This window comes from Notamacropus eugenii, chromosome 5 (genome assembly GCF_028372415.1).
Source record: "Notamacropus eugenii isolate mMacEug1 chromosome 5, mMacEug1.pri_v2, whole genome shotgun sequence".
Taxonomy (NCBI): domain Eukaryota; kingdom Metazoa; phylum Chordata; class Mammalia; order Diprotodontia; family Macropodidae; genus Notamacropus; species Notamacropus eugenii.
In genome coordinates, this window is record NC_092876.1 from 320285240 (window position 1) to 320311795 (window position 26556).

A 26556-nucleotide genomic window follows, 5' to 3' on the forward strand; every position below is an offset into this window, starting at 1 on the left:
GCACAGTGGATAGAGTGCTGGAGTGAGGAAGACCTGAGTTTAAATCTGATCTCAGACATTTACTAGCAGTGTGACCTGTGGCAAGTCACCTAACCCTATTTGCCTCAGTTCCTTTATCTTTCAAATGAGAAAGAAATAGTAACCCACTCCAGTAGATGCCAAGAAAACCCCAGATGGCATCATGAAAAGTTGGACACAACTGAACAACCAACCCACCAACCAGATGAGAATACTTGGATTTCCTTGAATTACTCCTTTTCCTCAGCATTCTAGTTAGGGTGCTTTTAGCAGAATTCTGTTAGTAACAGATTCCTTTTAGTAGAGAGGGTGTCCTTTGAGATATCCTGGAATTGTGCCATGTTCCATCCTAAAGGTTTTTTAGATAGTTAGATTGTTCTTTAGGGGAACTCATTGTCTGTTGGCATGTTGGCCCCTATTCCAGGGGAAGAATACACATAACTGAGGTACCCGCTGATACCATGTGAATTATAAGAGACCACATTCTATTATGCCTATATTTAAAGTTAGAATCAGAGACTTAAACCAAGCAAAGCATCAGTTTGTAACATTTTTTACTCAGTTTTGTTTGGTTCAAGAGTTTTAGGAAATTTTTGTATTCAGTTCAACTTCATATTGGTTCTCTAAATATGTTTCTATTTTCTATTAAACTTGGACTTAAAAAGTATTATTCATTTTGGGTTCAGTATAATAGTTTGCCGTTTTGGTTCATGGTTCAGTTTAGTTTCTTTGAACTTGATTTCAGAAATGGAACAGATATCGTCAGATTATTTTAAGTAATAATCTTGGTAGAAGTGTTTGTTATACTTCCCTTGATGTTTCAGATTGCATATAGATGTATATTTGAAAATCTTTCCATGAGAGAAGCATGCTAACATCTAACATATTTCTCTTAGGGCGAGTGACTTGGTCATGAAAGTGGACGCTCTCCTCTCTGCCCAACCTAAAGGAGAGGCCAGAATTGACTATCAGTTTTTTGAAGACCGACACAGGTATAAAAATCATGTTGACATTTCAGTACATACCTTAGAACAGGTTTGCTTTTCTTATTCCATGTGATTTTGAATTTAATATGCATCACTTTGATTTTTTTATTGTAGACTTTGAATAGACTTACGTCAGAAAAAGAAAGTCATTAAGTGCTTACTTTTCAGCTTAATCATCTACCAGCATCTACCAACTCTAAAAGTTGTCCTTAAATGATTTTGTATCATTTCCCATAGAAAATACAAAGAATTTAGTAAAATCGACCAAAAGATCTGGTCAGTTCAGTTCAACAGATTTCAAATGCTTACTTTGTCTAATGTCACTGTGCAATTACTGAGGATAGTATGGCTTCTGATCTCAGGAATCTTTCATTCTAATGATAGGAATATTAAATACCCAAATAACTGATAGAGTAAAATAAGCGTAAAAGAGAGACCATTTTTACCTTTGGAGTAGGATTGAGGGTCAGAAAAAAGTTTCTAGAGAAGGTGGCCCCATAGTTGGGCTTTAAGAAAGGGAAATGAAATCGCCATTGCATACATGGGAGATAACCTGGCAAAAGGTATGTGTAGAGGTCAGGGTGAGGATATGCAGTAGAAGATGCAGTTACCTATTTTGGTTGTTAAATAGAGAAATATTGAAAGGGACTATTATGAAATAAGGTTGGATACATCCTGGAAAAGTATTCTGTGTGTGCTGAGATAACATCTGGTTTGACCTAGGGAAAAGGGGAGGCAAGGAAAAATTTCAGGATTAATTAGAAGTTGTAGAACTGCATTGATTTTTATGATGAAATCTGTGTGACAGTTAGGGATTGGGTTAGGAGAAGGACCCTTGGTGTTGGTACTAGCTACTTTTTTATCTTTACCTGGCTAGCAGTTATTAAACGTGATAGTTCTCCATTTTGGTCTAGTTTATCTGGACTTTCAAAATCACTGCTTATCAGTGGTTCTGACTAACTATCAAACACAAAATGGTAAAACTGTTCATTCATAGATAAGCATCGTGAGGATGCTTATGGTGGATGAGCATCATGAACATGAGAGGGAGGGACTTTTCAATTCTTTATTGGAATATGGAATAAGGGTAGCTAATTTCTTTGGCAGCCTGAATTTGATTTTTACATAATTTCATAATTTTGTAATTAGCATCACCAGATGCTAAGTCTTCCTAGTTCTTGCAGCATTTAATAAGAAATCAAAGATTTTAGAATATAAACCAAGGACTAGATCAGTTATAGTTCTCTATTATATGTATTTCACAAAGATTACTAATTTTTTCTGTTATCTGTTGATCTATTTACAGATATAAATATGTTGTATATCTATATTTGCATATAGATATGTATATATCAGTATATATTCTATATGACAGTATCTATATGCATATATATATATATGTATATATATATATATATATATATATATATATACACACATAGGTGTCTACTAACATATAGCTTAGCTATCATGCAGTTATGTCATATGCTAGCCTAGTCCCCCAAAACACCTTTTGTTTGCCATACTTGAAGTTTTTAATTGAATATAAATTTGCCAATTCTGAATAAGTTCAAAATGTTAGGATTTTGCATCCTTAGAGGAAGGAGGACCATTTGACAGTAGATCATGCTACATTAAGAACACCACTTCTGGTATACGTTTTGTACTGCCACATATTACTGCCACACTTACCTTTTATGAAGAATCCACTTTTGCGTGAAACTTCTACTTCTTCGTTCCCATTCTCAGAAAATGGCATAGAGAATAAAGTCTAAATATAGAATGCCTTATTTTATTATAATATTTTAATATTTCTTCATCTATTACCTTCTATCATTTTATCGAGTACATTACGTTTTCCAAAGTGCCATTGTCTCTTGTATGTCTACACTGTTACTTCTTCCATCTCTGCACCTCTGCACAGGTCACTGTCACTCCTCTTAAATGTTCAACTCCAGACCCCTCCTACCCAAGCCCTTTGCTGTTTCCCTTCCCTCCAAACAGGGTTCTAATTGAACCAACAGCATTAACTATTAAAACAGATTTTTCTTCTAACTCTCCTTAACTTTGTGATTACTGAAGGTTGTTGTGATTACTGAAGATTATTGGGTTGATACTGCCCAATGAAATAGTAAAGGATTTTTGGATTTTAAAACAAGAGTCAAACTAGTTATAACCTTCCACAGTTTATTAATCCCAAAGGCTCTTTGCTGTGTTCACTGCCTTTTTCTTCATACATGTAGATAATCTGTTCTGTATATGTTCTACTTTCTCTACATAAATACAGACCTTCTAGATGCTTTCTTAAACCTAAAAATGCATCCCTTTACCTCCTGAGTCCTACTCATGGTTTTTAGTTGAAAACATTTAAGCTAACTTATAGTGAGTCTAAATTGTTAGAATTTTGCATGCCTGTAGAAAGAAGGTGGTTTGATACCTTATCATGCAAAAGAACATAGCCCCTGAGGCTCAACGGTTTAGATCAGCAGTTGGCATACTATGGCCTACAGGTCAAATGAGGCTCATGGCCTCATTTGTATGACCCAGCGGTTGGCCAGTCTTGTGGGAGTTTTATATACTATAAAGATTCATAGAGGGAAAAGCCAATATGTGAAGTAAAGGTCCAGACATTTAACGTTATATTCTCTTTGCTTCTGGCTAATGATTTTTCCCTCAATTTTTCTTTTTTAGTGCTGTTAAACTGAAACCAAAGGAAAAAGATACATATTTTGATATAGTGGCCATTGTTGACCCTGTCACCAGAGATGCTCAAAGACTTGCTCCACTCCTTATGGTATATTCTTTTCTTGCATATTCTTTAGCACAGTGCCTGGCACATAGTAAGTGTAATAAATGCCTTCTCCATTCATTCATTTATTCATTTACTTATTTACTAATTCATTCATTCATTCATTCATTCATTCATTCATTTCCTGGTGGTATGCCTGAAAACAATAGTGCTTTAAAGATAATCTTTAGCTAAAATAATTTGTTCCACATCCTATAATTATTTTGGTACTTTGGCCATTCTATATTAACTTATTTTGATCAGAATGGTATTAGAAAACTCCAAAAAGAGCTTTTGGGAGTGTAGAAGAGTACTTAAGATCAAAAAGAACTTTATGGGGCTTTGAAATTAATATGAATTTGGGTCATCTTATGCATCCTATGCATTTTAAAAAAAATGTGGGAAAATTATGCTGGTTTTTTAACCAAAGTTAGCAATAGTAAAAGCTATTCATTAAATTTGTGACATGTTTTACTGCATGATATAAAAGTTAAAGTAAGCAGAAAGCTACTTGCCTATTTACTTCTCTTTAATAATTACTATATTACTATATTTTTATTGTAGTATTATATACCCTAAATTGGAAAGAAACCTAATTTTAATTTCAGAAATTTTGTCACGGAGTCCAGCTAGCATTTATTGCATATTGTTTAATGATAAACTATAGTTAGTACAATTAACTTTTTTTAAAATGTGCGTTTTTCCTTTAAGTGTTTCACTGTCCTTTATGGTTTAAAAAAAGATGTTGACAGATGTTCATGTTTATTCTTCTTTAAACTTTGGGTGGGGAAAATCTGTGGTTCACTTTCAGCATGGGGCAGCGACTTAAAACTTAAATGATCTGTATGGGGATGTGTATCATCTTCTGTAAACCTCCTTATTCCTTCTCTTGTGACTTGAAGTTATGCTCTGTGCATAATAAAAACAATAGCGGGAGTCAGGCTAAATACAATTTTTTATGAAAATGTCTTTGTTCCTGCCAGATAGTCCATGGCAGCTCTATTCCTTATGTAGATTGAAAATGAAAAATTCTGCCACTCAATGTGTCTCTCAGTTTGTAAAGTTTTGTAAAAAATAAAAATTAAAACCTATTTCCTGAGGTCAGAGATGTTTTCTGTAACAAGAATTTTGTTTTGCCATTTTATTTCCTTTTAGGTTTTGACCCAGCTGATAAATATGAATCTAAGAGTGTTTATGAACTGCCAATCTAAACTTTCAGATATGCCTTTAAAGAGGTAAGTCAAGCCTTTTGACAAAGGAACTCCTTGCAGTGATCACTGTTCACAATCAGTCACCATCTCTTGAAGCAACAGTAGAAATCACCATCATATTGTGGAGGATTAACCTAATTTCCACTAGTCAGAGGTTCTGAGAATTCAGTATAATTTTGGAAGACTTAAAGGCTTCCAAAGTAGGCTCTTTTTGGTTAGTGATCCAATTTTCCCATCTATTTTCTTTCCTTTCATTAGTGATACTTGGTACAGTTTTAAGAATAATTTGACTCAAAAGTATCTTTGGTTCATTCAGCTAATAATATCAGATTTAATGTTTATGTATAGAAAATATTCAAAGCTTAAGCTGCAGAAGGTCCTCAAGTTATAAACAAGTTGTATTTCCAGTTTGTTTTTAAGTCTGCCTTTTGGAATGTGATCCATTTTTTTCACTGAATGCATGAAAAGATAGAAATGAAACTAATCTTGAAAGAGTTTGCCCTTTTTGAGTGGAATGGCAAACCCTTCTCCATCTTCACATAGTAGAGTATAGCAATTCATATATATGAATGTTTGTACTTTGAGTTTTTGTGTATTTGGAATACATTTTATTTACCTAGGTAGAAAAGGCCGTGTACTAATTGAGTTCTTACACATCTTTTTTTGTTGTTGTTGTAATTTCAGCTTTTACCGTTATGTTTTAGAACCAGAGATTTCTTTCACTGTTGACAGCAGCTTTGCCAAGGGTCCAATAGCCAAATTCTTGGATATGCCTCAATCTCCTCTATTTACTCTGAATTTAAATACCCCTGAGAGTTGGATGGTAGAATCTGTCAGAACACCTTATGACCTTGACAATATTTACTTAGAAGAGGTAAGTATTTCATTACTCCTAAATGTCTACCATGCATGTAAAAAGTTGATTAAGATTTAATAGAATAATAAAAACAAGAAATAGCTCATTGAATAAGTTAAGAATTGTAGAACATTCAAACCAAAAAAGACCTAAGAAGGTTTATCTCAAAAGGCTTCTATATATTGCAGCCATCCAAGGTAAATGGTTTTAAATATCCTAGATTTCTCTACATGGGGTATTCTTTTTGATTCAGAAGGTATTGAAATTTTTTCAATACATCCAGTCCTTTTTGGAGTACAAACAAATAAGAAGACAGCCTATTCAGGAAGAAGCCACTAGCTGCTCTATTCAACAGAGCACTGGGGCCTGGAGTCAGGAAGGACCTGAGTTCAGATTTGGCCTCAGGCACTTATAGCTGTGCAATTCTGGGCAGCTCACTTCACCTCTCTTTGCCTGTTTCCTCAACTGTTTGCAGTTATCATTATATATTACTTGATAGATATAATAATAGCACCTACCGCCCCAGATTGTTGTGAAGATCAAATGATATTTGTTCCTGAAGTCAGGAAGATCTGACCTTAGATCTGGCCTCAGGCATTTATTAGCTCTGGGGCCCCGAGCAAGTCACTTAACCCTGTTTGCCTCAGTTCCCCATCTGTGAAATGAGCTGGAGAAGGAAATGGCAAACCACTCCAGTGTCTCTGCCGAGAAAACACCATGGACAGAAGTCCACGGAGTCACGGAGAGTCAGACATGACTGTTCAGTCAGACTGAACCAGAACAACAACAACATAGCATATTACAGAGGAAATGCTTCACAAATGCTTCTTCTCTTCCTCACTGTCTCCCTGCCTTCTTTCCTCACTTGCTCTCTCCCTTCTTTCATTCCTCTTTTTCTCCCCTCTTTCCTTCTTTCTTTCATTCCTCTTCCCTCCCCAAGGACTTTAACTCCCTCATCAGTCCACTCTAGTACTGTATATAACAATCTTTATTGCCAGAATATTTGTGATTATGTCTCACCTAATTATCTTTTACGCAAATGAAATATATTTGGTTTATCCTCTTTGGAAGTACATGATAGTAGACCAGTATCTACCTTCCAGTACTGGAATTTACTGCTAAGTTTAGCTCATTAGGCTAAATAAACCTAGATTCTTTAAGTTTTATTTATTAAGCATTTACTATACACACACACACACACACACACACATGTATATATATGCATATATGTATATGTGTATGCATGTGTGTATGTGTATATATAATGTGTGTATCTATAATGTGTGTGTGTGTGTATACACACATACTTTACTCTACTAGATCTTATGAAGGATATTTTTAAAACTAGAAAACATGATCCCTATTTCCAGAAGAACTTAGAGTGGGTAGTCATTTTCGTAGGGTTTTAGTGCGTTTCAGTTTTCCATGTACTATATTTATTTGTGTATCCCCTGTTACTGTTGTAACCCCCTCACTAAAATGTTAACTTTTTGAAGATTCGGACTATCTCCTGTGACTTTGTATCACAAGTGACTCAAACAGTTCCTTGTACACAGTAGGCACTTAATAAATGTTTGTAGGATTGAAGTTATTTTTCACTTTTTCAGTTTTCTTCTCCTTTTTGAACCTTCTCCATTTTTCTACCTCCTAATTAAAATTTTAAGACTCCAACTGTAGGTAGTATTTAATTCAGTATAAACTCTATTCACTGACATCCTGAAGGAAGACTTAAGGTTTACTTAGCTCTTATGCATCCTAAGTCAACACTGTTTCTACAACTTAGAGTCTTAGAAAGTTGTTCAGAGGTCTGAGAAGTCACACAACTAGGTGGGACTTCAACTCAAGTCTTCCTGGTTTTTATTTTTGTTTTGTTTTTGTGAGTCAGTCAGGGTTAAGTGAATTGTCCAGGGTCACACAGCTAGTAAGTGACTTTCTGGTTTTGAGGACAGCTCTACCCACTATTTTCTGATGCCTCTCACTTCATACATCGCACATTATACTGTGGTCAATAAATCCTAGTATTCGATTAGAATTTTAAGCTCTAATGTGGACATTGACATTGGGCAGGGTCGCAGAGCACTATGTTAATGAAGCTGGGATTAGAACCTCATCACTTGAAGTTACACAGTGTAGTCTCTTTCATGAACAAAGCTACCACTTGGTAATTAGAGATCCTTGCATTCATAGAAAGTTTTCTCCAAGGAACACTCAGGCAGATCCTTCCAGCAAGTGAGGCATTTGGTGAAGACAGTAAATGATTTTAGGCCTCTATGGTACCATAAAATACATTCAGGGCATTATCTTTTAGATCATTAGTATTTAAGTTATAACCAGAGAATTCCTACATTTCCCTAATTGCTTATTGTCTTGTGTTCTTATGTAACTTAAATTCCCGCAGATTCACTTTCTCTTCCCTTTGCCTCTCTTGCATATTTGGTCATTCTAAATTCCATCAGTTCTTCACAGTGTATGTCTGTTGTATACATCCTTTCCTCCCTCATAGACATTCCTGTCCTCCTAGCTCATCTCTTTATCACTTCGGAATAACCTCCTCCCGCCGTTGGCTCCTTACGTCTGCTTTCTTCCACTTATATCCTGGCACGTTGCTATGTTAATCTTAAATTATTGCTTTCATCAGTTCCCAGACCTACGCAAACATCTTCAGTGGCTCTTTAATCCCTATAAAGGCAAATCTAAGCTCCTTCCCTTAGAATGTAAAACCCTCCCAAATGTGACCCTAATCGATCTTTCCAGCTCTGTCTGCCTTACTGTGCTGCTTCTACCCAGGCAGTCTGCTTACTGTCAGCTTGCGCTGGGCTTTCTCACATCCATGCCCTTGCTAATACTGTTCTTGCTGCTATGCATTTTCTCCTTTTCACTTGTCTAAATCCTATCTATTCTTTGAGGCATAGTTTTAAATCCTTCTCTTTCCATGAAACCTTCCCTGATCCCTTAAGCTGGAGCTGTCTGTATTTCCAGTACTCATTTTATGTACTACTCATTTAGTACTTATACTGCCTCATGTTGTTATTTTTCTCTGACTTCTTTCCATAACTAGATTATTAACTTTTTGAATGCAGAAATTATACCTCTCGTAGCAGTGACTAAGCAATTTTTGGTACTTCTTAGGTGTTTAATACTTGTTTACTCACTGCCAACGTTTGACACAGTATCTCCTCAGCTTTAACAACCTTTATGTAAATTAATTCAGAAACATATAGGCATCATATAAAGAAACCATAATTTGTAAGAAAAAACGGCAAATTTAAAGATGTTGAAATGATCCCCTTCCTTTTTTGACAGGTGGATAGTGTAGTAGCTGCAGAGTATGAGCTAGAGTATCTCTTATTGGAAGGACACTGCTATGACATCACAACTGGACAGCCTCCACGGGGACTCCAGTTTACACTGGGAACTTCGGCAAACCCAGTTATTGTTGATACCATAGTTATGGCCAATCTGGTAAGTAGGAAGGATCAGAATTTCTGAAATATGCGGCATGGTTAAAATTTATAATTAATGCTAAATTTGCCTTATCAGTCATTAGATTAGTGGTAAATTTGTTCAGGAAATTTGAATGTCACAGGAACTTGTAAAAACTCCAATTTTTTACTGTACCAGCTATGGGCTGTAATAATACTTTGGATTCTGAAGTTTCACAAATGATCTGTGGCAACTCAGAAAGACAAGTTCAGGTTACCTCTTCACAGCTCTTAACATTTGATAGCCATTTTCTTTTCAATGGCAAACTTTGTTTATTTGTATTTTTTCTCCTCAGAAACACAGATGTCAGGATGATTGTAGGCTTGGAATGGGTGTTTTGCCATGAGTTACTTAGATGTAGATTTTTGAGATTAGCACTAATACATATTAGTTTCTCTAATAAGGTATAAGAAACTACTGTTTTTGATAGAGGTAAATATCTCTATGAAACGGTCTTTTGGTATTTCCAAGTGTACTGATAATTGATTTCTCTTCTTGTTACAGGGCTACTTTCAATTAAAAGCCAATCCAGGAGCCTGGATTCTCAGACTCAGGAAAGGACGATCTGAAGACATTTACAGAATCTATAGGTAGGACCTATGAACACATTTGCATTTGCTTAAGAAGTTAATTCTTATGAACATTTATTTAAAGGTAGTCTATCATTCACTCACAAAAATAGCTGATCAATAGATATTATAGTTAATATTGCCTGCTAGGTTTAAATATTTTTCAGCAGATAATTAAATATGCAGGGAGTCAAGGCACAGTGAAATGAAGACATGGGATGTAGGCATAGTCAGGTTTCATTCCATACAGAGTCATCTATGTTACCAGTATCCCATAATCATTGTATTTAAAGGATAAAAAATACTAGCAAGAGAGAAGTGAGTAATTTGAGCAGAAAGAGGGAAAAAAAAGAATAAATGTCAGATTTTTCAAAGCATGCTTTGAAAAGCATGTCTCTATAATATGTAATTTGCAAATCACAGAGTAAATGAGATAAGACATACCCTTGACTTTTTTTCTTTTTAAAGAATTGAATTGATATATCCTGAAATGAAAGGAATGTTAAAACAAAAAATATCCCTCTTCCCTTCACAATTCAGAGAGCCATCTCTTGTAGCAGAGAATTAAAAGCAGAGTGGGGGGACAGGCAGTTCGGCAAAACTACTCACCATGTCAGTTGAGTCTTGACAATATATGTAAAGGTCCACAGCCATAATCCCTCATCTCTTCAAAGAAAGAAGGGAGGTTCATTTTGTCATCCCTTCTTTACGTCCGAGCTTGGGCAGTATAATTATGTTGCCCGGTTTTGCTGTTCTCTTTGCATTTACATTATTATAGTCATTGCACTTACTATTTTGCTGGTCCTGCTAACTTTACTTTGTCTCAGTCCATATAAATTATTTCATGCTTCTCAGCATTCTCTGAGCTTGACTGAATTGTAATTGGGTATATTAGCCATCATCTGATAAATATAGAGCCCCCAAAACCTTGAAACGTTGGGCAACATTTAGGTGTTCATTTTAAGGTGCAGTATGAGCCGTAATTAAAGACAAATTCTAACACTTATCTTAATGACCACTTCTCTTGGTGGCTCAGACTTATATAGTCCTTTTCAACTGAAACATTTTCCCCATAACAACTCTGTGAGGAAAGTAGTAAGTACCATCTCTTGTACTTTTTAGACGTGGAAGTTCACAGAAGTTCGGGGATCTTCTCAGTGTCGCATGCATAGCAAATTAGGGGCAGAGCTAGACCTTACACTTGAGTCTTCTGATGAAGAGTCTGGAGTTCTCGTTGCTGTTTCTGTTCTTGCTGCTGGTGTTACAGCCGCTACTATTACTACTACTAACTGTTATTTATGTAGCGCTTTCACGTTTGCAGAGTACTCTATGATGATTATCTCGTTTTATCCTCATAACTTTGAAGAGGGTACTATTATTATTCCCATTTTACAGATGAGAAACCGAGGCTGAGAAAGGTTAAGTAATTTAATTTGCCCAGGGTCACACATCTTAGAAGTGTTCAGGGCAGGATTTGAACTCAGGTATTCTTGATTCCAATTCCGGCACTCTATCCACTGCACCTAGTAGCTACCCATACCATGTCATGAAAAAGTACTTTATTCCTGGTTAATTGGGAAATAGTTTGTAATAGGTATTTTGCAAGGAATATCTGAATATTTGAGAGGTTTTCCACAAGGTCTAATTTAAATTCTTTTAGTCTTACTTGAGAGTGAAAGTAGCTTTTTTTTTTTAAACTTCAGAAATTCTGTAGTATTATTTAGTACGCATTTGAGAGGTGTTACCATAAAGATATTTCCTGAATAGAAAATAGTATTTGACACTAACAGTAAAGAATATCTTCATTTTTAATCATTAGAAAGATATAATTAGCCTGAATATAGTATTTTATATTTACCACATTTTTTAAAAGTTTAGGACCAGACTTATATAAAAATGGTGAAAAAGCCTAAAGTTTACCTTCTGATTGTTTTTGCCATTTCCTTCTCTGTCTCTCTTTGCCATTCTTATCCTCTACAGGAAAACTAGAGCTTTCATTCTCTTCCTCATTTGTCCAGGTTTGACCCTACTGTATGTGCCCCCCCAGTACTTGCTCACCCCTAGTCACAGTGTCCCCTGCTTCAGACTCTGTCCCCCATAGTACCTTTTCCTACACTCTGTACCATTTGTTCAGGGTCTGTCTGTGTGCTAGATAACAGCGTATATACTGAAATTTTGCTTGATCTTGTGTTGGTGTCATCCTTTTGGAAACTAGCTTAACCCAAGGAAAAACTTTTAATGGCTGAATTTTTGGATACTGAGACAAGACAATAAGGAAAGTAATTTGGACACATGGAGGCAAAACCAAGCCCTATTCCTTCCTTCCCCAATACATCCATGCATAGACCATATTTTGTTTCCTGTTATGTAGTACCGACGTCACATGACTTCTTAGTTCTAGTCCAAGAGGATAGTTTGTACGTACTAACAGAATTGGGAAATGCAATCCACTTGTGTAGTTTACCAGTGACAGACTTAAGAAGTGATGTAAGCCTAACAGACAGGTTTGTTTAATATATTTAAATCCATATTAGATTCTCTGGACTCAGTGCCTCTTATCAGGTTACAATAATACGGCATATGTTACTATGCTTAGTAATATAACAGCTATGCTTGTGTTGTACTATAAGTGGCTTCCTTGAGAACCCATAGAAGAAATGGGACGTTAGAAATTAGACAAGTCAAGTCAGCAAGTATTCATTAAACTCCTACTATGTGGTAGACAAGATAGCTGCGTGGCACAGTGGCCTGGAATCAGGAAAACTAATCTTCCTGAATTCAGATCCAGCCCCAAACACTTACTGACTGTGTGACCCTGAGCAAATCACTTCATCCTGTTTGCCTCAGTTTCCTCATCTGCAAAATGAGCTGGAGAAGGAAATGGCAAACCACTGTAATACCTTTGCCAAGGAAACCCCAGATGGGGTCATGAAGAATCAGACATGACTGAAAAATGACTGAACATCAGCAGCCACCAGTGTGCCAGATGCTGCCACAGTGCTCGGAATGGAAAGAAAGACAAAAAATAGCCCCTTTTCTAAAGGGGCTCATAATGTAATGGGGGCAGACAACACACAAGTTATATACAGAATAAATTGGGAGTAATCTAGAGAGGGATTGGAAAAGGCTTCCTTTAGAAGGTGGAATTTTTTATGGGACTAGAAGGTTGTCAAGGAGGCAGAGATATGGGGAGGGGGAATATATAGATGCTAAGACCTTCCCAATACTTCTGTGTTCTAAGAATGTTTCCATATTTAATAACTTTTTTTTTAAGCCACGATGGCACAGACTCTCCCCCTGATGCTGATGAAGTTGTGGTTGTTCTCAACAACTTTAAGAGCAAAATTATCAAAGTCAAGGTGAGTTTGAAGAACTAGAAATAGCCGTTCTCCTGTAAGCTTTCAGAGGCAGTTACAAGGTTATGTCTTACATGTGATAGGACTTTCTTGCATCTTGTAGTCAGACGCTTGTAAGTTAACCACAGAAATACCATAGATAGCATTCTTTTACTTAAACTAGGAGACATTCATTGTGAATTTTGTACTTAATTCAACCCAGGTCTCATGTAAGACAAACCCCTGTTCCAAAATTATTATTTACTTAATGGTTTTTTTCAAAAAAATTTTGAGTTCCAAATTTTTACCCTCCCTGCCCCACCCGCTGAGAACCCATAGTTATTTTAATTGCTAACTTTTTATATTTTTTTTGGTTCATATGTAGTAGCCAATGCTTTACGTTGCACTCTTTATTTCATATAAATAATTTCCCTGGAAATTATTCCAGGGGAAAATATGATTATCAGTTTTTTGCTTTACAGATAGGTTAAGTAATTTTGATAATATGCTTATATTTACAGGTTCAGAAGAAGGCAGACATGATGAATGAAGATTTACTAAGTGATGGAAATCATGAGAATGAGTCTGGATTTTGGGAGTCACTTAAGTGGTAAATTTTTTCCCTTTTTTTCCGCTTTTAAGTAAAAACAGGTTATACAAGTGCACTAAACTACTATCGTAGAGCCTTTCAGATTCTTTGCCCTCAAATTTTAGGGCTTAGGTAGGATAATTTAATGTTTTCCCACTAGATTAGATTCTTTTTCCATAAGATTATTTGAGACATATGGTACCACATAGACAGCTCCCTCTGTGGTGACTCATTATATGGTTTATTCTACTATTGAAAGATTTCTGCCTTCTAGGGGATTATCCCCTTGAGTATCTTTTCCATTCTGAAACTTGCCAGCCAGAAGCAAGTTGAATAGGAAAGCACATTCAAATGGCATTATATCTTTATCATTTCTCTTGTGTATTGCATGTCTGCACCAGCAACTTAATTGTTTTTTTGCTTCTTCTCCATTTTTATACTTTAGGGGTTTTACTGGGGGTCAGAAGACTGAAGAAGTGAAACCAGATAAAGACGATGTCATTAATATTTTCTCAGTAGCATCTGGACATCTATATGAAAGATTTCTTCGGTTAGTCTTTTCAGATTTTTGTGTGTACATGTGCATGTGTATAGATTATCAGAGAATACTTTTGAGAACATAGAAGAACAGATTCAGGCAATGCGTTGAACTACATGACCTCTCAAATTCTTTATGATACTAGTACTTTGTGTTTCTGTAAAGTAAAACACTATGAGATTATGGCCATAAATTTTTCTTTCATACCTGATATGAAGCATCTATGTAATAAGCACTATGCTAGGCACTAGCTATACAGAAGACATAAATGTAATATTCCCTTCTTCAAGCAGCTTACTTTGTATAAGGAGAGACAGTTTGTACACATAAAATTTTACCTGGAATACATACAAAGCAAATACACAGTAAGTTTTTAACATGCTCTAGTGACCAGGGGGATGAGGAAATGTCTCATGTGAAAGGTAATCTCTGATCTGAGCTTTCAAGGCTATTAGGGACTCTTAAGAGGTGGAGGTGAGGACCAAGTATAAGACCATTTAATAGACTACTTCGAGTGATTCATGGTGGAGCCTTTTTCCATCAGTTCAGTTGCCATCTCTTAAGGAGATCATGATAAACATTGTGCTATAGGAGAAAGAATGCTGAATTTGGTGTCTGAATACCTAAATTTATAACTAGATTAAGCCTCTTAATAGTTTTATAATCAATTCGCAGCACTTCTCTGGAGCTCCATTTCTTCTTTAAAATGAGAAGGGTGGGAATGGGTGATTATGGTGCAATAGATAGAGGACAAGGCTTGGAGCCTCATTGGACTCAGAGACTTGAATCTCATCTCTGAAAAAAATGGAAAAGGAGACAAGAAAAATGAATCAACCTATCCATAAGAGTTATGCAGAACTGGGAACCACCAAAAATTTTAAGGTAGGCTTAAATAAGATGAGGAGATGGTCAAATCTATAACATTTCCCAAATTCAAATCTCCAGTGAGGCATGATTTTATTTGTTTGGAATTGCTTTAGGTAAGGGAAAGTTTAAGTATATAGTCACATACATATTATAACTACACCAGCACTTAACATATCTGTTTACCAAGTATTGGCTAAAATTAGGAATTGGGAGGTGAAAGTAGAGGCCTGGGACATGTTATACATGCTGTTTGCTTGTCTTACAAAGCCTAAGTTGTATGAAAGATTGGGTACAGGGAGTGGGAAAAGGCTGGTCATAGTTAGAACTTAGAAGAATGATTGCCCTCTTTCTGTGTGCCTGAATATTATTTTAGAGAGCTTTAATTAGAACACATAAGCCTTAGAAAATGAGGTTATGCCAACTGTCATTCTTAATTTTAACTTAATTCATGCTCCAAATGTTCCTAGCACTGAAATGATCAAAATGTTATTGGAGAAGTCTTTTAAACCTTCTTTTCTTTAATAAAAACATAATAATACACATAATACTTCCACTAGGATTCTTCTCTGATGTCATATTGCTTCATGGAGGTAACCCAGGGTTCTTAAAGACTCTGATATTAGAATGTGAGCTCTGATAGGTCCTGTCAAACTGGAAAGATTTTTGAACAGGACTGGTAATGTCTGTTGTGCCAGGACTAGCTTAACCAGGTCGATAGACACTTCATATTGGGTGAATTTTTCACCCTTAGTCTAATTATCTACTAAATTTTGTAAGGATATCATTCTGCTTTGGTGGAGGGGGAGTATCAATATCAGATGTGTTCAGTCATTGAAGTATTAAAGATGCTATGGCTCATGGGTTACTCATAATTTATACAGCGCTTACCAAAGAGCAAGTTCCTCCTACCATGAGATGAATGATGTAAGTATTCTTATCCTCATCTTATGAATGAATAAAGAAGTTTAGAGAAAAGAAGTTGACTTGCTCCAGGTCACACAGATTGTGACTGTCAAAAATTGGACCTGAACTCAGTCCATTCACCTCAATCAAGGTTTGGTTTTTTTTTTTCTTCCCCAGTTTATGCTGACAAGAATACTGTCCAATGATACTCATTACCTTGTAACCATTCAGAAAAGCTAAATTTCATAGAAAGGAATCAGAATTGTTTAGAGTTGAAAGGGATGTTATAGATCAATTTACAGAAGAAGAAACTGAAGCCAAAGAAGGGAATTGAATTGAATAGTTAAAAAAAAAATCTCCTTGTTGAAGTTTGTGAGCTGACTTTCTTTAAACATCTCACAAGATTTGATTGGAGGTTGAAATGCTATAAAGCCATGTGGGAAAGCTCTTCATTGATGCAAATGAGTGGGAGATTTGGCTCCCTTCCAATCTTCTTTCCATGCAAACTTTTGGAGAGTTATGTTGTGGTTGCCCATTGTTTGAGTTATCCCCAAAAGCTGCTGTGGCTTTGTCCTTTTATCTGGTGGAGGGTGGTTGCTGTGATAATTGCTAATTTGGCACTGAGATTGATGTTTGTATTGTGCTATACATCTCTTCCTCCCACTTGAATAAAACAAGTATTTTTAAAGTATACCATAATTCAAGTAGAATTGCAGAGGTTTTCTTTTTAGTAGAAAAATGGTTATTCACTTGATTGGGTGGTAGTTTCTGTTTGGTTTAGTGTAGTATAAGAGTCATTTTCAGTCTGATATTATTTAATAGGGGGATTAGGAGGCTTTCTGGATTAAACAGTCTTCTTTTGCTTAACTGAGCTGTCAAATAACCGCCTCGTACAAAATCTAATGGTCTATTTTAGATAATGGTAGTTGATAGTATTGATGTCAAAAGCAGCATAAAGTGTTTTTTGTTGGTTTTTTTTGCTTTTGTTTGACAGTATAATGATGCTCTCAGTTCTGAAAAATACTAAGACGCGTGTGAAATTCTGGTTCTTGAAGAATTACTTGTCACCTACATTCAAGGTTTGTTTATCAGTGAAAAGCTAAATATTATTGTAACAGGGATACCCCTAAACCTCCAAGGGCTGTTTTACCTACTTTCTTCAGTCTTTACTTACTTTCAACATGATTTTTTTGGGGAGAGGGTATTTTGGCCAGTAAATATGTTTATTTGTTTATCTTTAATTTTGACTTTCTGTCATTCTACTGGAATTCCACCAAAAGAGCATTTCCATATACAAAAAACAGAAAAAGAATGCATATGAAACTACCAGTTTCCATTATGTTTAGCTTATTTTCATTTTTAACATACATGATAAATTCCTTGTCTGTTTCTAAGATATCCTCTTTGTATCTTGCTCTGAACCTCCATCTGTTCTGTTCTGTACATCATTTTTAGGAAGTCCTCTTCCCTCACAGTTCTCTAACCTGCATTCCTCCCCCCAACATTAAAATCCTTATTATTGGTCCCTTCTTGGTAACAGATAAGCAAAACAAACTCTTATGTCAGGAGGTGGAAATCATATTACTTATCTGACCTCTGTAGTTGTGCCAGTGAATGTTAAATTGTTTACAATTTACCAATTCTAACCTTCATGGCCACTTACTGCCACATCAAAAATTATGTGGAATGCCATGTAATTCTCTCATGGTCAGACTTGGATCTAGGATAAACCTTAATGTTTATCAAAACCATTCAAGTCACAATTTTCCTGGGGGATAAGATAGGAATATCTCCCAGTGTGGAATGCCTTCTTTAAGTTCATATTTCAGTCAACCATATAACTCTTCTAAAAAATAAATAATTTAAATTTAATTTGCATTAATTTACTAAGCTGGCAAAGCTTTAAATATAAAGCCTTGTAATAGACTATGTCTACCCTCTGAGAACTGACTTGCCACCCAGATTAACCTCAAGGTTGCCAAGCCTAGAGGCCTGTATTGGGCTACCCGAGTCTTCCTTACCTCACCTCCCGAGGTCTTCGGCTGGCCACGCCGGATGCACGTATGAGAGAAAGGACGTTCCAGAGTCAAACAGGGGTTGAGCTTTATTACAGGGTTTCAGTTACAAGTGCAGGGGGGTCTTCCTTAGGAGGAAATTTCCTAAGGAGGCTAAGCTTAAGGGATTGGAAGTAGAAGTACAAGCGGGGAGAGAGGGGGAGGGGAGAGAGGAAAGAAAAGAAGCGGAGCCCTACTTTTCTCTTTGGCTCCACACGTGCTAAGAGAGCTTTTAGGCTTCCTCAATCCTACTTAATCTTCAGCCACACAGTTTGCATCTCAATACCGTGCTGTTAGGTAACTAGGTGTGCTCCAATCCGGGACGACCTCAAGGGCAGGGAGACTCCACCCATCAGGTATCTCCGGGGGAGAGGCGGAAATACCCGAGCTAGCCGAGCTAGCTCGGTCTGACCTTCTCGAACCCCCGCTGTTCATGGAGGGCCTCGTAAGACTCTAAGATTTAGAAGTCCCACTTTTACCTGCCCGAGACTGTCCACACGGAATTGAGCTTCCAGTCCCAACACAAGGTGATGAATTTTTTAGTTGCAGAGACTAAGATGGCCTACTATAAAAGACTTATAATCTGTGTTAATTGAGGAAATACCCATACTGGAAAAGTAAAGGTACAGCCTTAAAGTATTAAAGGAATTAATGTAAAAGGCTTCAGAATTGTTAGATATTTCCATAATTTCAAATTATGACCAAAATTGGTTTGCCTGAAACAACTGTAGGGGATTAAGGTGGGGAGTATTTTGAAGACAGTTCTGTTGGTTAAATGTGTTTCACCCATGTAATAGTCATACATTCTGGATTCTAATAAATGACTTAATATGTTTCCTTTACTTATAAAAGGAATTTATCCCATACATGGCAAAGGAATACAATTTTCAGTATGAGCTTGTTCAATATAAATGGCCTCGGTGGCTTCATCAGCAGACAGAAAAACAGCGCATCATTTGGGGCTACAAGATTCTCTTTCTGGATGTACTTTTCCCACTAGTTGTTGACAAATTCCTGTTTGTGGATGCTGATCAGGTAAGCTATTGAGGCCCCAGCTTTGGTAAATTGAAAGAAATAAGAGTTTTAGGGTGTTTGCCACCATCTTCTGATCATCTACCCTAGTCTGATTATCTACTCTAGTAAAGGAGAGGTTTTGTGTGGATAATGAAAACCTAACCTTACCCAGCTGGGTTGCTGAGCACTGATAAATGATGCAGATAATCTATAGAGAATGAGGATTTTTCTGGATCGCAATTAAAAGAGTCCACACCAAAGAGAATTTAGACCAGGACAGCAAATGCACTATTATTTACCAACCTCTCCATTAACCACCCCACCCCACCCCTCTGCCTTTCTCATACAACATAAGGAGGAGGGGCTTTTGGCAAATTTGAGTATTTGCTAGTAAAATAATGAAACTAAAAATGAAAGAACTTATCATATTAAGGAAAACTGAATTTTGAATAGTAAGTGATTTTTGAGTTCTCTAAAATGTTTAATGTGTGATTAACATACTTTTTTTCAGTCAAATTATTTTTAAAATTGTGAATGAAATACATGTATTATCATCTTTTGGAGTCATATTAAATCCCTTACTGGTGCAGCCCAGTACATAAATTTTTTTTTAATTTGCTGTATCCTCTGAATACTTCCATCAGTCTCACTTTAACCTGTCACTAAAGATGATGGAGCTTTTCTTTCCCATTCACCCTCTACATGGCTTCCTTCTCTCTGCTTCCTCTCCTCCTTTGCTAATGTAGTTTTTTCTGTTTGAGTTGGATAGATAGTGATTAAGGAGGAGAGGCCAGAGGTATGTAAAAAGAAATGAGGGAAACTTGGTCAGTATGTAATTGAAAACCCACTGTAGGTCTTGAAATAAAAGGTGTGGAGTCCTTACCCTCTAGAAATTATAGTACTTAAGGACACAGCATGTTCTAGGCATTCTTAAAAGTTTTTTATATCATGGACCCCCTCCAGAATGTTTTTAAAGACATAAAATAACATAGATACAATCACAAAGGAAACAAATTATATTGAAATACAGTTATGAAAAGATTGAAAACAATTTCATGGACCCCATATTAAGAACTCTTGGCATATATACATGAAAAGACTTCAAAACAACTTACATGTTAACATGAGGCACTTTTAATTTTTATCAGAGATATTTTACAGGCTTGAAAATTGCAAAATTTCCACTCATTTTCAGTTATTCTATAATACTGATGTTTTAGTAACTCAGACTTCCTTTTTCCTCATTTAGAATTGGTGGGGTCTCTTATTATAACGCTTTGGAACCTCTGAGGTTCACTGCCTCCACCATGGAGTAGTTTTTAACTGTTTGTGGCTCCTGCAAATATTGATTGTGCTTCACAAAGATACTTATTTGTTAGATATCTGTACCGGCTTTATAGGTGTTTTTAGATGTGACTTTTGGCTTTCTTTTTTTTAAGATTGTTCGAACAGATCTGAAGGAATTAAGAGATTTCAATTTGGATGGTGCCCCTTATGGTTATACTCCATTTTGTGACAGCCGCAAAGAAATGAATGGGTACAGGTTCTGGAAGTCAGGCTACTGGGCCAGTCATTTATCTGGACGGAAATACCATATCAGGTACTGAGAAAGTGACTCTGCATATTTTTTTCAATCACCATTGCAACTGCTGCTATACTCACAAAAGGGTGACTAAGAATTTTTTTTGCGGGGTGGGGAGAGATGTGAAGGAAGAGAAATATTGCTGTAGGAAAATGAAACCAATATCCTTCCATTTTGTCCTGAGATCAGAGGAATTACTGTATTGCTTTCTGTTCTGATTCTGAATTGGCAATGTCATCACAACTGTGACGATCAGCACGATGCTTTGGACCTTTGACTAGCAGCTATGTTTCGGTTCACTACAATAGTTATTACCAGAATTGCTGATACTTGCTAGAAATCTTTGGTCTGAAGATGTTTGGTTGTCTTTTGACAATGATGATGATAAGCAACAGTGATGACAATAGTGACAATTTTTTGCTTTGGGAATTATTTTTATTTTTTTCTTCTGGAAATAATAAATTCCCCTTTGAAATAATAAATACTTGTGACCTTTAGCTCCCCTGTGACTATCTTTGTTCTCCAGAAGCAAAGTCCAAATGTTTGGCCACTAAGCCATTTATTTCTTGAATGTGGTTGAATTGGTGCTTTTGACATATTCCATGACTTTTAACAGCTGGGTCTTCTGTACTTAGTGCCCTCTATGTTGTGGATCTGAAGAAGTTTAGGAAGATAGCTGCTGGAGACAGACTCCGGGGACAATACCAAGGTCTGAGTCAGGATCCCAACAGCCTTTCAAATCTTGATCAGGTAAATAATCTCTTTTTATGGTTTAATATATTCTGTCATAACTATGTGCTTGGTCTTAGAATGTTGGGTCAAGGCTAAAGTATCCCTTTTCCTCCCTCCAGACTTTACCCCGGTTTTTGTTGAGGCATGTTACATCTTTCTGAAAACTTCCTGAGTTGTCTTAGTTTAAGGAACAGAATGAGAGTAGGAGAGAACAGAGGAGACTGAAAACAGTGTTGCTTTAATCACAGGCTATCTCTAACAGTTTTTCCTTGGTGTTCCTCCTCCAATATGGCAAGAATGAGTCATTTGAAGTTGGGGATTGAGGGTAGAGAGAAGGTTGGCTTTCTGATCATCTGCTTGTTTAGTTTACCCCCCCAAAATTATTTATTTTCTTGGAATATGATCTACTGCAAAGCTGTATAAATATGGTCCATCACCAGTTTAAATGACTTTGCATGTGATACCATGTCACTTTTTACCTATGTCATAAAAATATAGGATTTTTTATTTAATATCAGATTCCTTTAGGTGTCTCCTTAATTTTCCTATTTTGTACTTTACAATGGAATCTAATTTCAGTTGACTAGCTTTAGGTGGCTCATTGTCAGGCTATGCTTTGAATGTGTTTTAGTCAGTGTCCCAGACCTCATGTCATTGTTTAGTAGATACATGGTACATGAACAGTAGCTTCCATTCACTTCTCTCTGTAAAGTAATTCCTGAGAATAAAACAGTTTACTGAGGTAGATTCTTAAAATAGCTCTAAAAGGCAACATGGTATGATGTAAAGATAGTGGACTGGAATTCTGGAGGGACTGGGATTCTGGAGGGACTTAGCTTTTAAGACTGACTCCTATATACTTAATAACTATATGGCCTTGGGCCTACAGTTTTTTTTCTCAACCTTAATTTCCTAGTTTGTGAGGCTGGAATAAGGGTACTTGTATTATTTTCCTTCCAGGGTTGTTAGGAAAACTTTGTAAATCTTAAAGTGCTATATTTTTTATTACTTCTACTTCTACGATTACTACTACTACTACTACTACTATTTTTACGGAAGGAGATGGCAGTAGAATATGTGTCTTTATGGGTATGGGGTACAGTCTTTTCTGGTAGCAAGAAAACTAGACAAACCCGTGTAAGTCTCTTTTTAAAAAGACAACAAAAAACCATGAATTCCTACTTTTGGATAAGGAACAAAATTATAGGTACCAGAAAAACCTCTACATATCTTATAAGTGGACACATTAAATCAAAAGGAAAGTTCTGCCAAGAAGATACTCCGTGGTTTGTGTGTGTTAAATTTTAGGTTTCTGCTTGTTTAGTGTTAATAGATATTTTATGGAATTTCTATCCCTAGGGTTGGTGGGGCTTATTTTTTTGAAATAGTATTGTGTCTTTTGATGACTTAAGTTGAGCCCTATCTAAAGGTGGGATTACTAAATGAAGAAGTTTACCTTCAATTGTGGTATAATGGAAGACGCATTTGACTGAGCACACTTAATCTGGGCTGTAAGCCAGCTCAGCCACTGGTTCTGTGGCCTTGAACAATTCACTTACCTTGATCCTAAATTTCATCATCAATGAGGGAGTTAGACTAGATGATCTCTTAAGAGCCTTCATCCCCAGGCTTAAGAATCTCCAATTGGGTGATCATTTAAAACGTTAATTACAAGTAACATTATTGCTGTTTTCTGGTCCAGAAGTTTTTAAGTTTTTCCTCCATTAATCGTTTAGATGCAATTGTTTAAATTTTATTTTGTTCGCCAAACAGGATTTACCCAATAACATGATACACCAGGTGCCAATTAAATCACTACCGCAAGAATGGCTTTGGTGTGAAACATGGTGTGATGATGCCTCCAAGAAAAAAGCAAAAACAATTGATTTGGTAAGCTGATGTTATGACTGCATTTTAATTTCATGTTGTCTAAAGCTAAATAGTTTTAATACAAAATTTGTTTATTTTTGATCAGTTTTTTTCCCATAGTTTCATAACTTGTATTAATACAGATCAGTATGGAGAGGCCTGTCTTACTACAATTATAACTATTCTTCCTGCAGTTTAGAGATGATAGGAATCATGGTTACCCAGTATAATTTATTGTAATTGATTGATTACTGAAGAAGGGAGAAAACTGCTCTAACTGTGCTAACTAAAAGTACCCTGATTTAGTATTTGAACCAGGTGGCTCTTCATTCTTCCCAGAAAAAAAGACTTTTATCTTGGATACCAGACCCCTTCATCATATTATCTCGGCCTATGTTAATTTTATCTTTCTCCATTCCATAGCCTCATTCTTTTTGTGTAGTCTATCTTAACCCTGTTACTTCCACAATTTTAAGTTTTATATTTGGTAACTTCAAGACCAAACAGAGCTACTTTTTAGATTGTGACATATATTTTGAACCTTTCAGCTAGATGTTATGTTTCCTTCTTTTTAATACCAATGTCCATCATTCCCAGTGTAACAATCCAATGACCAAAGAGCCAAAGCTGCAGGCGGCCGTCCGGATTGTCCCAGAGTGGCAAGACTATGATCTCGAAATCAAACAGTTACAGGGTCGTTTCCAGAAAGAAAAGGAAATGGGAATCAGGCATCCAGAGAATGAGACAAAAGAACCAAGCATAGAAGGTAATCTTATACTCTTACTTTTAGACAAGAATCTTTTAAAGGTGATTCATGTTTGGGCTCCTTTTAAGTATTTAGAACATTGTGTTACAGTGGTTAGAGATAATGAAAATTTACCTATTCATCTGCAGTAATTATATGTGAATAAAGAGCTATATAAATACATGGTGATATTATAATTTTTGTTGCTATTTTTGATTGACTTAATGATGCATTTACCTAATCTAAAATTTTCTCTAAGAGCACCTGCTTTACCTCTTTGTTTTCCCAAAGATTGTAATGAATGGATTTAAGTAGAATTCTGCAAATCAGTATAAAATTGCCCTAAGCAGTGTTCTTTAAAAAAAAATGTGTGTATTCATATATGTAATTCAATTTAGCAAACATTTATTAAGCCTCTACTGTGTACCAGGCACTGTGCTAAATTCTGGGGATACCAATAAGAAAAAGAAAGGTCCTGCCCTCAAGGTGTTTACTGTCTAATGAAGGAAGCTGCCTACCTGGAGGGGGCCATAATGGTGATGGGGTTGAATCCAGGGAGAGCAGTTGATTAGAAATAGTTGGGCTGATGGCCCTCTTGGAAGGGAGCCTTTGGGAGGAGTCTTTTTCCCTACCCTCCAGTTGTCCTGTCAGAGCAGGAGAGGCATAGTGAGGCTGAGGCTGTCTCTGGGATGATGGTCTTGGGACCATAGAGGTGATGGAGTGTAATCCAAGGAGTAAATACCATACACAGCCAAAACATAGCCTTTGCATTTTGTCTTACTGTGACTGTGGCTTTTGTAACTTTGTGCTCATTGGCCATTTAAGGAAGTTTTATCAACATGTATAAATGCAAAATTTAAAATTGTTGATTAGTTGAGCTCAAGAATTGGGACCCTACTTTTAAAGATTTAAATAACAAGCAAAAATAAGAAATTACGGGCTGTAGCTTTTATTGGAGGAATTTCCTAATATATCAGAATTTATTATGCTATTTGAAGAGCCTGCCAGATCTATGTAATGATGACTTTAGACTTCCTGCTTCATTTTAATTTTTCTCCTTTTCCACAGGGCTTCCAGAACATGTAGAATTATGATCCCTAAAGGAAGAAATGAAGTGAATACTGTTTGAAAGACAATTTTTATATTAAATACTAGGTTTTTTTTCTGGTATGTCGACACAACTGCTGATAAATTGGATAAGAGGATGTTTCCAAGTCTTTTAAATCCTGGAATTTTGGGTTGCTGTATCCAAATGAATTATTTGGCTCCAGATCATTGGAATTAAGATTTCACTGGATTTGTACTGATGCAGAATACCTGATTGTAGATTCTAGAGTTTTGGAGAATGAATCTTCTGGGGATTTCTGCCAGAAACCTAGAAGAATTACCTTCCAGTAATACTAGAAGAATACAGCGGCAGATGAGCAGAACACATGTTCTTTGGGATCCACATCACCTCAGTCAAGAGAACACCCACGATACCTAGTCATGGGGAGCAAGACATCTAAAGTGCACGAGTTCTTACCTCAGTTTTTGTTTGTTGCTGGAGCTAAGCTCTACAAGCTGTACTGTAGAGTAGAACTGTGCCCTGAACAGATTTTATCTTGTAAGAAAGAGTGGTATTCACATGATCTGTGTGGTTTGAGGTTTGCAGAGATTTGTTCCCTGTTTCTGAATAGCACATATATTGTGTCATGGAGACCGAATTCACAGATCATCTGTTTCCTCAGGACTGGCTTCATACAAAGGCTAAATTCAGTGGGAGGCTACCCAGCGTTTTGGGGGTGGTTCGGGGTTGGGGTGGCATATACTTGCAAGTTGGTCACCCTCTCTTTTAACCTGGTAGTACCACAGTGTCTTTTTAAAAATAAAAATGTTGTTGTCCCATCCCCCAACCCTGTAAACCTTTTGGTCCATTGTTTCATAAATTTCATTTTTATAGTTTTTGGTTTTGTTTTCAGGGACAGAGGAAAAAATCAAATCTTATAGCTGATATGTTTAACAAAACCAAGGTACATGAAATCACCATGATCATATACCAGGTTATTACAATAATAGGATTAAGAGGGAATTCTGAAGGCCTTCTGGGCAGCTCATCCACCCTACTTCTCAGTAGGATTTTATTTAAATAGACTAAGTGATGATGCCCATATTTTTGTCAAAGGTTCATTTCAAAATTTCGTTGTCTGTTACCCAAGAGCTTCGTTATTCTTGTTGTCATCCCTTTGCATGTTACCTTGTGTTCCTTTTTGTTTATTGTTTTGTTTTAATGCTCTGCAAATGATACTTGAGAAGACAAAGACTTTGAATCCACATGGCTACATTATCAGATGAAAGAATCTTAAACATGGTCAGTCAAGCTAATGCCTTCTATGTCTTAATTTTTATAGAGCCCTGAATCACCCTGGTGTTTTTCT

The 26556-nt window shown here is 36.3% G+C and overlaps 1 protein-coding gene across 3 annotated transcripts in view; it reads left to right on the forward strand.

Moving 5' to 3' along the window:
- UGGT1 (UDP-glucose glycoprotein glucosyltransferase 1) overlaps window positions 1-26034 on the forward strand; it is a 100915-nt gene extending 74881 nt beyond the window's left edge. For all 3 annotated transcript variants that reach the window (XM_072613481.1, XM_072613479.1, XM_072613480.1), the window contains 16 exons: window positions 915-1010; window positions 3696-3798; window positions 4948-5027; window positions 5688-5877; window positions 9163-9321; window positions 9847-9932; window positions 13186-13270; window positions 13768-13856; window positions 14281-14385; window positions 17138-17222; window positions 19050-19232; window positions 20651-20811; window positions 21429-21543; window positions 23299-23415; window positions 23992-24160; window positions 25208-26034. In XM_072613481.1, coding sequence (XP_072469582.1) covers window positions 915-1010; window positions 3696-3798; window positions 4948-5027; window positions 5688-5877; window positions 9163-9321; window positions 9847-9932; window positions 13186-13270; window positions 13768-13856; window positions 14281-14385; window positions 17138-17222; window positions 19050-19232; window positions 20651-20811; window positions 21429-21543; window positions 23299-23415; window positions 23992-24160; window positions 25208-25233 — 1849 coding nt within the window. In that variant the 3' untranslated portion in view covers window positions 25234-26034. The remainder of the gene's footprint in view (window positions 1-914; window positions 1011-3695; window positions 3799-4947; window positions 5028-5687; window positions 5878-9162; window positions 9322-9846; window positions 9933-13185; window positions 13271-13767; window positions 13857-14280; window positions 14386-17137; window positions 17223-19049; window positions 19233-20650; window positions 20812-21428; window positions 21544-23298; window positions 23416-23991; window positions 24161-25207) is intronic.
- The last annotated feature ends 522 nt before the right edge of the window (window positions 26035-26556 follow it).